This window comes from Eschrichtius robustus, chromosome 6, assembly GCF_028021215.1.
Source record: "Eschrichtius robustus isolate mEscRob2 chromosome 6, mEscRob2.pri, whole genome shotgun sequence".
In the NCBI taxonomy this organism is placed as follows: Eukaryota; Metazoa; Chordata; class Mammalia; order Artiodactyla; family Eschrichtiidae; genus Eschrichtius; species Eschrichtius robustus.
In genome coordinates, this window is record NC_090829.1 from 71,670,696 (window position 1) to 71,687,654 (window position 16,959).

At 34.9% G+C, this 16,959-nt stretch overlaps 1 protein-coding gene across 4 annotated transcripts in view; it reads left to right on the top strand.

Annotated features, from left to right (window-relative positions):
* OPA1 (OPA1 mitochondrial dynamin like GTPase) overlaps positions 1-11,504 on the top strand; it is a 92,676-nt gene extending 81,172 nt beyond the window's left edge. For all 4 annotated transcript variants that reach the window (XM_068546453.1, XM_068546455.1, XM_068546454.1 and 1 more), the window contains 2 exons: positions 9,242-9,316; positions 11,369-11,504. In XM_068546453.1, the coding sequence (XP_068402554.1) occupies positions 9,242-9,306 (65 nt within the window). In that variant the 3' untranslated portion in view covers positions 9,307-9,316; positions 11,369-11,504. The remainder of the gene's footprint in view (positions 1-9,241; positions 9,317-11,368) is intronic.
* The last annotated feature ends 5,455 nt before the right edge of the window (positions 11,505-16,959 follow it).

Here is a 16,959-nt window from a genome sequence, read left to right on the forward strand (position 1 = left end):
AATTTCAGCACTGAAGGTCTTTTGACAAACCAATATTTATAACAGTTTGACAGCAGGATGAGGAACAGCGTTTGTCTTTGTAACAGCTTGAAGAAAGACCCTTTCTAGGACCCAGTCATGCAGTTACAATCTTGACCTCTTTCTTATGCTGGGAACATACATACAGCGGCACCTCCCATGTGTTTTCTTGTCCCATTGACTGTCCATTCACTTCCCATCTGTTTTGCAGTCTTAAAGGAACAGAAAGGGCCCTCTTCTTATAAATCTGTCTTTTCAGGTGATAAATGATGTCCTGTCTCTTTAAGGGCTGCCTGGGTGGTTTTCCTTCTCTTAAAATGTTTCAACTTCCCTCCTAACAAAATTCAGGGTAAAATATGCTTTTAAGAAGAGGAAAATAGAAAAGAAAAAAATGATGAGTTATTTTAAAACCTCAATTGTTTGGGACTGAATATTTTACTGGTCATTACGCTAACGCTTTTTTAGCTTTCCCAGTTAATTACCTATATCATAGTTTTTAAATTGTAGTGATATTTAGGTTTTTTTATGGGGAGAAAAAGAAATGTATTCATTTTGAAATAGCGTATTTATTTAAACTTTTTTGAGAAAAAAAATGTATCATTAATGAGTTACCACATAAAATAACTTAAATATTTTTTCATCACAGTATGAGTTGATAGATGTAATGAATATGGAATATTTTATGTACTGGATACAGAATAAAATAATTCACAGGAGACAATTATAATCTTATGGTAGAATCTATCATTCACATTTAAAAAGACGATCATGAATCCCATAAAAATGTATGATTTTTTTCTGTTGCTGAAAATAATGACTTGAAATATAGATTTTTATATCATTGAGTTTTCTGAGAATTGAGCAGAAGTAAAAATACTTTATTTTTTTCTCTCATGTAAGGATTATTCATAGAAGGTTAAATGTGACAAATATTGTCCTCCCAAAGTATTCTTAAATTACTGATTTAAAAAGTATTACCAGTATAAAAAGATTATTTTTAGAATATTATAGTATGTTATATGAATCAGCTACCTAGTGGTATATCTTCTACAAACTAGCTTGTTAGTTTATTAACTCCCTGCCTTATTCCCCAAACAGTTTGAGGCAGCTTATAAAGATCTACCCTGTGCAAAAAGTAAAAATACTTGAGTGGAAAAATTGGGTGGAAGGGAAGAGAAAATCCAGGCAAGTGAAATAATGTGAAATTTGGGCTAAGATTGGTGCTCAAGGGTTCTGCATACTTTGCTATAAGCAAGCTGCATATCTGGCCCTGAGCTTCCTAGTAGTGTTACCGAACTGAACGCTGGTCCACTCGCCCTATGCACAGCAAAGCCAATCAACTGACACTGGGCTGTGGTGAAGGAAAGTACAGCATTTATTGTAGGACCCCAAGCAAGAGCAGGCAGCTCGTGCTCAAAAGACCTGAACTCCGTGCTGGCTTTCAGGAACGGTTTTTAAAGGCAACCGTTAAGTGTGAGGTTCACAGGGTGCCTGATCAGCTCGTGGACATTCTTCTGATTGGTTGGTGGTGAGGTAACAGGGTGATGTTTAGGTAATCTCAGTCATCCACTTTCCAGTTCCAAGCAGTCTGGGGTCTACTTGCTTGCCGACAGCATGTAGTCACCTTCCTCCACTGGGTGGGGGGGTCTTAGTTTCCACAGAACAACTCGAAGATATGCGTCAGATTGTCATCTACGTCCCTTCAGGAGGAACTAGGAGTCCTGTGACTCTGTTCTAATCATTAACTGCTTTACTCTGCTCTTTGGAACTCAGGGAAGGTCAAACAAGAAGCAGGGGACATGGAGGGCCTTGTACCTGGGGAATGCTCCGCGAGGTCCTGCTCGGTTTCAGTCCCCTCTTTTCTTTGCTACTTCTCAATCTTCAGGGGGACAGGGACGGGACAAGAAAAGGAATAAAGTTTCGGGTAGAGAGGTTAATCATAAGCCCTGCAGGGGAACTTAGTTTCAGGGGGTGTTGGTTTCAGTAGCTGATGCAAAATGGAAAGCAGAGTTGATTACATGATTTATGATAGCTCTCAGACAACAGCACAGCAGTTGCTTAGCTGAAGCATAGGTATATCTGGTACACACACCTGAGAGAAAAGTCACTAGTCCTCATAAGAGGAACACTGAGTTATATGATATACTGAATCAAATGACTGCACATAATCATGAATTTCATGGGGCTCTTTATTGTAATGTTCCTCAGTGTAGGCCAGTAACAAGCAATTCTGGACAAAATCAGAATGATGCCATCTAAATAAATAGCTATTTGGTTTGGCTTATCTAAAGATGAAATATATAGCATCTAGAGAAATAGATGAATTATATGTCCTCCATACAATTTTCCATAAATGTGATTTCTTCTTGCAACTGAGCCTTTTAATAAGTATCAGGTAGCAGAGAAAGTTCAAGATTTTACACTGATTGACACTGACAAGCACCTGGAATGGTGTGACTCTATTGGTGAAGGGCAGGTCCATAAGAATTAATAGCTGAGATGAAATTAGGGTTGCCATCTATTTATGAAAGTGTAAGGGCCTAACCAATATAAAGGCCTGGGTATAAAGCTACTCTGTGTTCATCCATACTGAAGTCTTTTGGAGAATAGGCTTCAAAATTCAAGAAAGTATTTTTTAAGAGGTTTTGATTCTATTAACCAAAAAGGAGCCTGGTAGAAATGCTCAGTTAAAGTTGTTTTTAAAATTTAGGCTGAATTTATTCACAAGTCGCTTTGAGCTGTTTATACATTCAGCAGACATAAATTATAATTTACTTCACAGACTTTCTTATGGCAGCTTTCTTTCTAAATCATACTGTTTTGGGGTCTGAAATAGCAAAATTTTAAAATAATCATCTTTAATGTTTGCATTAAGTATTGGTTAAGTCAGATCACTCACCAATAAATAAATGAATGAGCAATGAATGAATATTCATGGGCATCTATTACATAGCAAGTGCTGTAGCACTTGCTGAGTGATTTTAAATGACAGACTTTTTTGTTAAGTAGGTAATTCATACAAGCAGTCCCACATTGATTCCTGGGGGGGAAAAAAAACAGTATAAAACTGATCTTTCTAAAATGAATTCTGCAACCCTATGAGAATAATATTATCATTTGTGGTTGCATTTTTTACTAGGAGCTTAACATCAAATAAAAAGATACTAAAGAACAAAGAAAAGACCATTTACAAGTTTTAAAAGGTACAATTAAAACATGATCAGTTAGAATAGTACATTTTAGTCCTAAGTTTTAAAGTAATATGGGCTTTTTTTAGACTGATTCCTTCATTTTAGAGAGAAAGAAACTAGGACCATGATTTGTCTGCAGTCGTAAGATTAAAGGCAAAACCAGGACTAGAAACTTAGTTCCCCTGATCACGTTATCGTATACCTGTTAATACATTAAGTTTTCATCTTGATAAAAATCCTATTAAATAACTACTCCATTGATTGTTAGGGGCATTAGACCAGGGATTCCTAACATTTTTTTTTTCATCAAACACTCCTTTCATTATTGTGTACTCTTGTGAAGTCCATGTTTTATAAGATTTGTCTACAATGCATATAGTTCTAATTTGAAACATAGGATTGCAATTATATCTTTAATCAGCCTAAATAACTAATTGTTACAAGAGTAGATGTAATTCTAACCCAAACAAAGATTTCCATTTGAACTTTTGAAACAATGGAAATAACCCAGAGAACTCTATTTCCACCTCACAGACTCCTGGAAGTCTGGGACCCCACCCAGCTTTACAATTACTGTCCAAGTCTCAAACAGCTTTCCAGGACATAGGAAACGATGCCTCCTTCTTCTGTAACAAGCAGAAGTATACTGTTTGTCTTCATTAATGAGTCTGTTTAAAAATAATCATACCTATTTGTAGGGAAAAAAAACTACAGAGCCAAGATTCAGAAGATAAGTGTTAGAGATTTAGCTATACATCTTTCACTCTGTATCTCTTTGGCTCTTCCTTTCAGCTGTAAGAGGTGTACATCTTTTCTTGTGCTAAGTCTAAGATTTCGGCTGTAGTTTTAAGACTCTTGAATTTGGTCTATTATTCACTTTTTTTTTTGTTGGTTTTCTGGTTTCCCTAGATGATTCCTTTAAATACTGAATTTCTAAAGAGCACTTACAGTGTAATTGTCTAATGAAAAGCAAGCCTGTTTAGGAACAACATATATAACACAATAAGAAGTGTTCCTTTAATTTTCAGTCTTTTAGTGAACCGCTTTTTATAGCAAAATCTCACCTACAAGGTGTCCTCAAGCTTGGTACAAAATGTGTATGCAGTATGTTATAAAACAGTTCTGTTAAGGTACATTTGGATCTTTGGATGTGTGGTTTGTTTAAAATACACTGCATTAGTAAGTTTGCAGCTCGTTTCTTTATGCTTTCTCTAAAAACATCAAAAGCTGTAAAAGGTTTATTTCAGTTCATGTGGTAGTGTTTTGTGTGTGATTCTTTGTTCCTGTTCTAAACTGTTATTAACCACTGAAGTGAACCTTCTCCCGGGTCTGGCCTTTTGGTATTCACAGTGTATTCAAATCCTAATTACAGATTAGTCTATATTTGAGACTTTTAGAGCAAGTATCAGAAGTCTCAAAAAGAAAATGAGAGTAGCAGTATCATTTCATGTGGAGATAAAGAGACCCAAAACATGAATGAGTGTCAAGTCATCTGAAGAAAAGAAAAAAGAGAAGGGACTTCATTCACTGAGACTGACAGTTTATGAGTTGGGGATTATGGGAATATTCATGACTCAATCAAGAAGCACAATGAATTGATGTTTGAAATTGTTCATCTTTTAAGTAAACATTGGACAAATGGAAAGTAGACTCAGTATTCACTACATGTGGAATTGGCTATTTCAGTGTAACAGAAATAGCAGTTTGTTAATCCCTTCCTGAGTTGGTTGAGTTTATCAAGTAAATCACAAATTTATAGGAATTCTCTAGCTATATAAATATTTATTGCAAATATTTAATAGAAAAAGGAGTTTGCTCTATAATTAGCCATGCTAATATATACACACTTTTCTGTGGGAAAGTAAGTTCTAATGGTGAAAAAATTAAATACCATAATATTTGGGGATTTGAAAACACTGTAATAGTGAGACATTAATTTGGAAGGATCCGAAAGTGTTAAGTGTTAGTTGCTAACATTCCAACTTGATTTTTACACATAACTCAGTTTTCTGTGCAGCCAGGAGGCATAGTTGGTATACAAGACAGTGCTGGAACCTTACATCAGAATTTAAAATGAATGAATTCAAATATGGAAAATAATGCTGCTATATTATTTGTAATATAGCTTCCTTGCAAAGCATGAAATGCTTGTGTGTGCTTGTGTAGTCAGCATATTTTAGCCTTCTTAAGGTGCAATAATTAAGTTGTCCCCCACCCCACCCCCCATTCCCCGCCCCCCGCCCCCGCAAAATGCTATTGTGTTCTAAGACCTGAGTATTCTCTGTTCTGTGGTGCTTTATGTGGTTCAGGTGACCCACCAGCTTTCCTTGTTCTTCACTGTCAGTGTATACCCTGCCTCCTGTTCTCAGACTTGCTCTAGCTCTTGTGATCCTGGCATAACATCCAGGAAGCATGTTAAGTGCTTTTTTTCGCTTCTTGATAACCTACAGCCCTCATTTTCCATGCCATACTTTTGGGAACTTCATTTATCAAATATTTATTGAGCATATATAGCGAGTCAGGCATTGTTGTAGACACTGAAGATGCTAAACTTTTTTGGGCCAGTTTCCTACTCTTATATTGTTCTCCAAGGGTCTCTCCAAGTGTGTATAGATCTAGTCTCCTCAAGAGGTAATAATATTCATCCGAGTATGGTAACATATTATATATTTTTTAGACATTTCTAGGCACAGAACTACTTAGGAGGTGCTCAGTAATTATCTCACTCCCTAATTTTTATCAAAATGTCTTATCTTACATAAAAGGTAAAACTTTTCAACAAATACACTTGAAATAATAGCATTTGTTTTGTTACCATTTAGAGTCTGCATATGGTAGCAGATCTAGTATGTGTTTCTTAATTGGAGGAGTGTGGACAAGGCTAACTCTCCAGGCTTAATGTCCTCATCTTTGGCAGTGAAACCTGCTGGGTTGTATGAGGACCAAATGAAATGTGGGATCTGACATCACGCAAAACATAGTAGACACTTACAGACTTAGACAGAGGTAGAAAGTAAGCAAGGAATTCTTCTCAAAGGCAGGGTATACTGTGTGTCCCCGTGTCACTCCATTAAGTACATTGTATAAGTGAAGGAATGAATGAAGAAATGAGTTTTTCAATTTAGTATTAAAAGGATACATTTATCACAACTATTCTTTTTTCTTTTAACATTTACCTCCATCCTCTTCTCTCCTCTCCCTGCATTACTTCCTAGTAACTTACTAATGTTTTTTGTGTCATTCTTGAGGTTTCAGTACAGTGTCCTGATATTCCGATTGTAAAATATTTTGTAAAAAAGCTTTTTAAAGGGAAATTTTGTAATTTTTTATTCTGTGTTTTTCATATTTAAATTAATTAGTTTTTTTTTTAACTTTCATTTACGAAAAACATCACTTATCTCTAATTTTAGAAGAATTTGAATTTGATTCAGATTCCACAATTAGGCACATGCATCAGAGTCGCTCTTGGCTTCTTTCAATACAAATAGATCTTGCTCTGAACAGTGTCTTGTGAGTGATGCTACTGTATCACCCACTCACAGATAGTCTGTCCAGCTGAACATAGAGGTCATTGACAGGGCAAAAGGATGGCTAGAGCTGGCCGTTCAGCTGCCTGATTGTACTCTGATCATGGAGCAGATAGAATGATTTCCTTTCTTCATACAGTATAATTTTCCCAAGTAGAAATAGTTCTCAGTCTCTAATGTTAGAGAGCTGCTAAGGCTCTGAAAACTTGTTTTAGATTTCCCTGTTTTGTGCTATTTAAGCTAGATGATTTTTTAAAGACCCCATCCGTTTCCAAAATTCTGTGAGACAGTTTAGAAAACTTTTTTCCACCTGTTTCCCAACCCCCTTTAAAAATTCTTCAACTGATGACCTATAGTATCTGGAACTCTCTAAATGTTCAATGAAGAAAATAGGTGAACTGTTTCTAAGCAACTACATGAAATAATTTTTAAAATAAGAAATGTGGCCTTATTTTGAGAAAGGAAGTATGTTTACTGGTTTGACTGCTAGTTTAAAAACAAAAAAAAACAGACTACCAAAAAGTACAAACTAAACTTCCAAGAGTTTAATTTTTTATATATAAGGAGTTACTCCTGCCTTTGTGATAACTAAAATCATATTTTCTCAGTAAATAATGATTAAAACAATAGGGGATCCCCCTCCCCTGGCTTTTTTTGGTGTGTGTTAGTCTCGGTCTAATACCAAGAATTAGAAGTGCTGAATTACTGGAAAAAGAAGATGAAGACATTACGTTCTTTATATGCAACCCTGGTAGGCTATGTTGAGTTCCTGCAATGCTAATAAGAATTTACAAAAAGGATAGTTCTTTTTATTGGCTACTCATCACAAATGCTGTCTCACTGTTAAAAAGGGATACTTATATCTTCAATTGCAGATTATTTATTTTTAAATGATACAGTTTGTATCTTTTAGAAGATACAAATGTTGTAAATCAACTATACTTCAATTTTTTTAAAAATCTGAAAAAAAAAGAATATAAACATCATGATAGTTTAGATAGAATATTGTCTTATTCCGGCTTTGCACTATGCAGCCATTCAGTGACTGCCAACAAATAAAGTATGCATGAAGTTCTGGGGGGAAAAATATAAATGTTGACTATTAATACCTCTTACATGTTTTTTTCTCTAAGATGTAAAGTAGAATGCTTTGCAGTTTTGCCTCTAGGTCAGCTTTGAACCAGTCATTTCACTTTAATTGATAATTCTCACCAACATGTTAAATTGTGTTAACAGGACAAAAATATTTGTTACCATGCTACTATAACCTGTATTTTAAAATGGGAGCTGCATGATTAGGTTAGTGAAGTAGAATAAATCACGACTTCTGTTTTTTTTTTTTTTTTAATTTATTTAATTTTAGTTCACTTTAATTTAATTTTATTTTTAATTTTGTTTATTTATTTATGGCTGTGTTGGGTCTTCGTTTCTGTGCAAGGGCTTTCTCTAATTGCGGCAAGCTGGGGCCACTCTTCATCGCGGTGCGCGGGCCTCTCACTATCGCGGCCTCTCTTGTTGCGGAGCACAGGCTCCAGACGCGCAGGCTCAGTAGTTGTGGCTCACGGGTCTAGTTGCTCCGTGGCATGTGGGATCCTCCCAGACCAGGGCTCGAACCCGCGTCCTCTGCATTAGCAGGCAGATTCTCAACCACTGCGCCACCAGGGAAGCCCCCACGACTTCTGTTTTTAATATTAGGAGATTGGCGTGTCCTGTGAATAGTTTACATTTTGAAGGAAATTTTTATATTTCAGAGAGAAATTATAGATTTTATTTGAACATCTATAAACATGAAAACCTAAAATCAAATAAAATAATGTAGATCTGTCATCAGTGGCTCTGGTGTTTTTAAACTTTCCTCATTCACAGCAAGAAAAGTACATTTTTATTTTTTAAAGTGTTATTTCCTTTTTCTTGTTTGTTGAAAATATTTCCTACAATTTCTTTTGCCTTTCAATTTTAGGACATTTTGACATACAAAGGGTACATTTTAATGTCATATTGGTTGATCTTTGTAACTCTCCCATTACTTCATACTTAGAAAGTAATTTCCCAGTTGAAGGCCAGTTATATACTCACCTGTATTCTCTTCTAATTTTAAAAAATGGTTTCATTATTTTATATTTTCCTCTGTTCCAGATAATGCTAACTGTGAGTCCTTGGTTAGACTCCAGAGAATCTGACAACTCCTTAAAATTCTATACGTAATGGTATATTTATCTATACTTGCATTTTTCTGTGTAAGGATCCACAGCTTGTATTAAATCCTCAAAGGGATCTGTCACAAACCCCCACGCTCCTCCCCTTCCAAAAATTTAGAAGCTCCTGCTATTACATAATCTGTTCGAACTTTATTTGGCTGTAAGATGGCGTGTGGTGCTAAGGTAATTTTCCCTCCTTTTCCCAAGTCGTTAAAGTATCCCAAACCATTTATCTTCTATGATTTGTGATGCCTTTGAAAAATAAATTTGTTTTTAACTAATTTATTATCTCTTTTTATGTCCGCAGAGAAAGTTAGAGAAATTCAAGAAAAACTTGATGCTTTTATTGAAGCTCTTCATCAGGAGAAATAAATTGTAATAAGTGAGTAAAAAACTTCTTACTGCATTGGTAAAGACTAAACACAAAATTTATATTTTAGCCTTATTTTAATAGTTTATCATTCTATTTAACTATATCCAACTTGTTCCTTAATAATAATCTTAATGTAATTAAATAATTTAAAAAGGAGGCATTTCTGAAACTAGATTCTAAATTTTGTATGTATGATGTTCCTTTGAATAACTTGATTGCCTTGTGGCTAAACTAAAAATATCCTCTAGAACTCTTTGAACAGAAGAAAGGTGAATAAAGCTAAGATATTTAATAGTGTGCAGGTGGCTCATAGAGTTTCTGTATGTGAAGAATTGAGCTGTAGCTCTCATTGTTTTATTTCTCATTGTTCATATTCAATGGATAATTGTGTATATGATCACTTGCAAAGCTTTTTATTTGTTTTGACTAAAAATTTTAACAATTTTTCTTAATCTTATTCTCAATGTTTAAAAACATTTAAATAAACCATTTTTCAATTTAAAGTAACTTAGATAGCTGTAGAATTTAGGACTCTTCTGAATGTATGGGCTCTTGTTTAATTCTGTAGTCTGGCATTTTAAGCAGTTCCCAATAAAATATTGTATATTTGAAGACTTCTCTTAGTAGCGGAGTTAATTGTTAATTATTGCTGAAGAATTATAATTAGTAAGTCTTTTATAGAAGAAGTTGAGAAAGGGAAAATGCTATAATTAAGACCTTATCATTAATTTGAAGTATTTAATTACTCACTTTATCTGTGAGCCTTACACTATAGGCAGCCTGCAACACAGTCAGAAGTGAAAGGAGTAGAAATGTGAAAGATTCATTCTCTCCCTAGGTGTATTCTGTTCAGAAAAGGCCCTTAAATCAGACTACCTACTTTCTTCTGGTGTAGGGGCGATATATTTGAGAAAGCAAGCTAGGAAGGGAAGCACAGCTCAGACCAACATCATTCAGAACAGTATACCAGCAATGAATGAGAGAGGAAGGAGTTAAAAGCTTTAGAATAATGCTTTGTTACTTTGTTTGTTTGTCTCTTTCATAAGTTAAGACTGGTGTATGGATGTATACAAAAATATATCTAGAAACTAAATATCATTCATCTTTAACTCCGACCAAACATAATTCAGTGTTTTTAAGTGTCTTTGTTTGTAAATGTTTTATACAACTTCAATGTATGAAAATTTTCTTTTAAAACCATAAAGTGTTACGATGTCTTCCTCATCATCATAATTACTATCAGTAGTTAATGTTAGAAACAGTTTGAGAGTCTTCTGGATTTGGAGATGCTCTTCATAAACACCAGTTTACTTGATGTCTTTGTTTACACATATGGTTTTTTTGGGGAAAAATTCACAGAAACCCCATTAAAAATACAAGGTATGTTTCTGTCTTTTCAATGAAATAAGGTAGCCCAAAGCCAACCAGTGTTTTACGGAACAGTCATTGTCACTTCCCTAAGCTGATCAGTGTGACATCTGGAGTTACTGTTGCTGCTGGGAACATGCCTTTTCCTGCCAGAGTGTCTGTCTCAATTGCAGGCCAGGGCAGTCCTATGAGGCCGGCTGTGTACAGGAAAATAGTCCCAACTTTCTTTGTTCCCTACTTGTCTCTACTCTCTATGCCCCGAACTGTTACATGTATCTGTGAATTGGACAGATGATCTATTCTGTATCCTGCAAATCCATTTAAAAGAACAAATCTGGCAAAATTGTAGCCTTGCTTCATTCTGACCATTTAATAAAAGTTACCAAGCATCTTAAGGAATACTTTTGCAATGACAGTTTTAAGATGCATGGAGTTACTCAGCCTGATCATTTTGAGTAACCTATTCTGATACTTGCTGAAGATGAAGTCCAGTATTGGATTCATACATCATGTTTGATAAAATTATCTTATATTGTTCTGGTGGTAGATATTTTAAATTTAATAAAACTAGCAAACTTAGGCAGTTAAGCTTCAACATTTTTATGATCATGCAGTAGTAAAATTTACTTAGAAATTTTACATTTGTCTCCCTAGACCTAAATTTATCAATGAAAATTCTGTTTATTTTTACAGACCTCCTACTCATAATATAATCACCTCTGCACACATCTGAAGAAAGAAAACTCCAGAGCCTTTTGTCCTGCCTTTTTTTTTTTCTTCTGCTCTTCCACCTTTCTAAACATAAAATAAAGTCATGGAATAAAAATAATTTATGCGTGTTAGAGGCACTTTAACCATCAGCTGCCTTTTCAATGGAAAAGCAGTGGACATGGCATTAACATTCTGTTTTTTTGTATTCAGGCGACAAATTGGGATAATTTAACTTGGTATGGCCAGTGGACTCAGTCCTTGAAGATAAGAAACTCGCTCTCCTGCTTGTTGTCTCACTTGTAGTGGCACTAGTTCAACTAACTCATTAGCTGATGTTTCTCCACGTCGGTTTCTTTTCCAGAAAAAGAATGCTAGGTGTTTTGAAATAAAACTGATGGCAATTTTCTAAAGGCCTATCAATTGTATATAAATTGATGGTAACCTGCTGAGTTGTTGCCTGTATCTGTAATGTTCTGTATCCGGAAACTATTTGACCATGATAATTCAGTTTATATTCTTCACATGAAAGAAAGCGAGTTAACAGAAAAACCCCTCAAATAGGTTAATTTGTATTACAATTCCGCGTACATTCAGTGAAAGATTTCAACCCTTCATTGACAGCTTAGAAGTTGCCTTAGAAGCTAAGTGAGTAAGGGCTTACCTATTTGATTCACTTGATGTTTTTGTACTCTCTCTACCCATTTGAAATTCATTCATTTTGGATGTTGTATACTTGAGCTAGGCTTTCTTGTTAACAGTTTCTTTTACCATTTGACAGAGCTGTTGGTTTGTGACATAGGATAGGGAAGATTAAGAATAATCAATTGACTAACTTCATTTAGACTAATTTCAGCCATTGTCAAACATTTCAGCTAGGCCTCAGGAGAAAAGCCTTTCATAAGACTGTATTTTAAATAGAAATTATTTCAACAATTAGAGTAATGTTGACCATCCACCTCTTACTGAATGTTTAAAGAAAAATATTGTTTAATTCATTACGGTTCAATTACAATAATATCCTCACACCATTTTCATTTTTTTATATAAATATTGTTTTATTGGCTAAAGGACTTTAAAGCGAAGAAATAGGCCATTTTTTATTTTAAATGACTTTCTCATTTAACTCTGCTCTTTGCTGCCATTTCATTAAGCCTTTATTATTCTAATGAAAATGCCCATTGTGTGACAGTTTTTATTTTACAGTTTACTTAATTTTACAGTTTTCTTGGAATTATGTTCTGCTAACAGTTTCCTTGCCACCTCACTTTTTTTTTTTTTTTTTTTTTTTAATTTAACATCAGTACATTCTTTATTGTGATCTCTATCAAGATCTGACACTTAATATGCAAGGTTAAAGGATACCACAAAATATTTCCGAAATTGAGAATTCAGGAAATATTTGTTTTAAACTGGTTGGTAAGAAAAGTAGATCCAGTTTTAAGCAGCTAGTAGCAGTATACTTTATTTGGGAGCTGAGTAGTCAAGGACGTTTCTGTATCCTTCAGACCTAGGGATAGTGGGTGAATGGAAAGGGAGTAGAGCTCCCCAGTGTCCTGTACAAAGGTTAGGAGATGACCTTACCAGTTAACTCCCTCTAACCAGTGTTGGCCAGTGGGTAAACACCCTCACGGAAGCAAACATCATGCAATTATTAATTAATATTTTTGCAGTTGTAAAACACGACCACTTTATAACTACAAATCTATTTATAAAGAAAAAAAGAAATAGGACCGTGTTTATCTCTGTGAGCTATGGATAGGGAAGAATGCCCTCAGCTGTATTTCTACAGATTTCGCCCAAGCAAAAAGGCTGATGTTAAGTCATTACTACTATTGCATCTCTTTGTATAAATTTAAGAAAGGTGTGGGGGAGGGAGGATGGATGTCTCCATTTCTTTGAGATCAGTATTTGTAATTTAAATATATAAATAGATAATAAAAATATTATTAAAAATCCCACATTAGAGTCCAGATATTCCCCGTCCTCCTCAGTAATACAACTTCTTTCATGGATTATACATTTTTTTCCTTTATGGCTAGTCTCACACTAAGCATGCTTCCCTCCCCACCCAAAAGCCAGGTATTTATTAAATGCAGATGTTATTAAAAGAAAAAAATAAAATTCAGATTCTCAACAGTAAACCCTGTGTATTGTGTCTGTAGTTCAGAAATTACAAATGATTCAAATATCAACAAATCACTATACAGAAGTATACAAATGTAACAAATAAAAACAAATTCAATATACAGAAGTTAAATTCTAACTAGACCAGGAATCATTTGTTTTTCATGTCAGAATTTGCAAAGAATAGAATGAACGAAGCTCTGTATGGAAGACTGAACAACTGTAAGTAGATTATATCTAAAATTTACTCGGTCCGGGTATCAATTTAAAAAATCAAACTGTGTAGGCAAATCATGACAGGAAACGAGCGGTTCTTGCAGCTTCACGGTTGAATTATAGTTCAGCTGAGCTTTAGTTATAGGCGGAGCAATCAGCCTTTCTTAGCGGCTTAATTATATTCTCTTTTCTTTGTATTATACCCCCTTTCCAGGCTTTACTCCAGCAGACTCCTTCCCACAAATTATTTAGCCTCCAGGTGCAAATGAATAGTGTAAAAATAAGTAGGGAACATTGCAGAGAGTGGTGTTTCCTGACCTTATAGTTTGGGAGTTTTACACATGATGATAAGATTCAGAGTGTAGGTTTAAAAGGTAAATCCCTTAACTAGTTAATAATTTTATTTTTTATTTATTTTAGAGGTATTTATCTGCAAAAAAAAATAATGGTGTTTTAGTTTACCAATAAAGGGAATCAAAGTAATTTTTTTTTAATTTCAGTTCTCTAAGCTGGTATATGCTGTGGTTTCAAGAACTTTAGCAGTATAGAAATGTGCTCATAAATATGCTTACCTTTTGAATAATCATGCTTTGTGTTTAAATATTTAAAACTTAACCTTGTTTTTACTTGTGCACTATGAATGAACTCTGTATTATTTTTAAAAACCTTCACACTATATGTAGATATTACCGCGATTTATATTTTGCCTGTGCTTGATCTAAGGTCATTTGTGTAGATGAGTAATTAAAGATACTGAAATCATGTTATAATTCTCTTATTGGAGAGCAGTTTTTAAGTTGTCTCTGTTTTAATGAGGGAGAGAGAGAGAAACCTGTGCACCTAGGGAAATAATTTGACGCCACAGTATAACCAAATGCATGGTCTAACAAGCCTCTTAAATGTAGCTCTTCTTTGAATGCTTGAATTTCACATGCCTCACATTGCACAGTTGTAATTCATGGTCTAACAATGCTCTTTTTCATGTCTTGATACTTGTCAATACATTTTGGTATTTTCTTTGGTAAAATATATTTTTTAAATGTTTTTAATTGCATTTTGCTGCCATGGCCACCATTTTCTGTCTTTTTTTAAAAAAATTATTTATTTTTGGCTGCATTGTGTCTTCATTGCTGCGCGCGGGCTTTCTCTAGTTGTGGCAAGCAGGGGCCGCTTTTCATTGTGGTGCGCGGGCTTCTCATAGTGGTGGCTTCTGTTGTTGTGGAACACAGGCTCTAGGCGCGAGGGCTTCAGTAGTTGTGGCCCGTGGGCTCTAGAGTGCAGGCTCAGTAGTTGTGGTGCACGGGCTTCATTGCTCCGCAGCATGTGGGATCTTCCCGGACCAGGGATCGAACCCGTGTCTCCTGCATTGGCAGGCAGATTCTTAACCACTGCGCCACCAGGGAAGCCCATGGCCACCATTTTCATTAATGATGCTAACATGTTCAGTCATATATGAGGCTTACTAACAAGTCATCATTAAGTCTTCGAGCTGGAAGGAACCTCAAAGATCACTTAATTCCATCTACCACCTGATTATGAACTCCCATTTTTTATTTTATAATTCTTCCCAGAACTTTGCTCATAAATGGTGCTTATTAAAGATTTGGTGATCATTAGATGTGTAAAATAAGGCAGAGCATGGGTGTGTCTTCTCCAGGATTCATGTGGTTGGCTGAAATCAAAACCAGGAAAAGACTCTGTAAAGTCGTGATTGCTTCCATAAGTGGAAGACAATAGCTGGAGTGTGGTATATTTCTGGTGAATAGGTGTCAAGACAATCTTTGACTTCCTTTAGAAGGTTTGTAAGGAAGAACATATTTCAGTCATATGAGCAGTTATTTCACTTGTCAGCGTTAACAGACCAATCCTAGTTTGAGGCCCCGAAACTAGTTGCATTTTAAATTGTTTTCATCCTTTGTGCACTTCAAGTTCAAAATCTTCATAGGTCAAGAAAGTTTGAAGAATTTACTTCCTGAAGATTTAATAGGGTAATTTATGTGTTTTCTTCTAATACTTTCAGCTGAAGAATTAGTTATCTTTGTCAAAGTGAAGTAGCTACCATGTGCTTGTAAATAATACAGATGCATTATTTAATTATATTACAAAATGTGTTTTAAAGTAATAATTATTGTTTCAATAAAATTTAAACAATAAAATACCCAATTTGTGATAACTAAGTCATAATTTCTGCACATATTAGACTAAGTTGATAGATGTAGAAAACTTAAGAGTTAAGACAGGTACTCCAAAAGTTGTCAAAGATTGCAAAGCAGAACAGTGTCAGGACAGTTTAAATGTGAGTGATCTTTAGCCCGAAGAAGACAGTTTTATAAAATAAGGGTAAGAAAAACATATATCATAAGGCATTGGGCTAAATATGTATCTTGAAATGAGAGTTGTTACCAGCTTGACAATGAGAGAGTGTATATGATCGCCCTCTGAAAGGGGACCTTCTTGTGTGTTTTGTTCATATTCTGTGGGATCAGTGTTAAGGTTCATTGGGGTCACGTCACTGATAGGGGGTAACTATAGCTTTTAAATGTTTTTAATCAGTTCCTTATTCTTTGTGGTAAAGGATTCTTATTATTTGTTTTGCTTTGTTTTTAACTAATTAACCCAGGTATAGCCTGGTTCCTATCCAAGTATTTGAGAAAATGCAAAAAGTCTTTTTAAAAAAAAAAAAAAAAAATGTAGGCCATAGACCTCACTGAAGATCCAGTGAAACTGTCAGCAGCCTCCACAGAGGCATATCTTATGGTTGTGTTAAGAATACAAGTTTCACCCCTTAGAGTTCCAAGCAGAATGTCCGTTCTGCTACTTACTCTTGAAGTAACTAAATCATAGCAACAACATGGAAATTAGAATTTTATCCACTGGTCAAAAAATATGTTCATGGCGTACGTGATCTAACACTTGCCAAAAGCTTGTGAGACCTCTAACATTTGGGAGAAAGTATGTAGGGAATAGGTTAACTCCATCTTCTTGCTTTGATAAAGTTTATCTGAGAATTAGGCCAAATCATCAGAAAGCAGTACTACGTCGACTACTTACCTTTACCGACTTCTTAATTTATCTAGTATTATGCCCTTGGCTTTCGCAGACAAATACTGTATGATGCACCTATTTGACAAAATACACAGTACCTTTTGCAATAGTAAAATCTAATGACATGTCTCTGTTATCACTTAAGTGCTTTAAAGTAAGGATTACTAGATAATTCAGTGCCAGCAGAG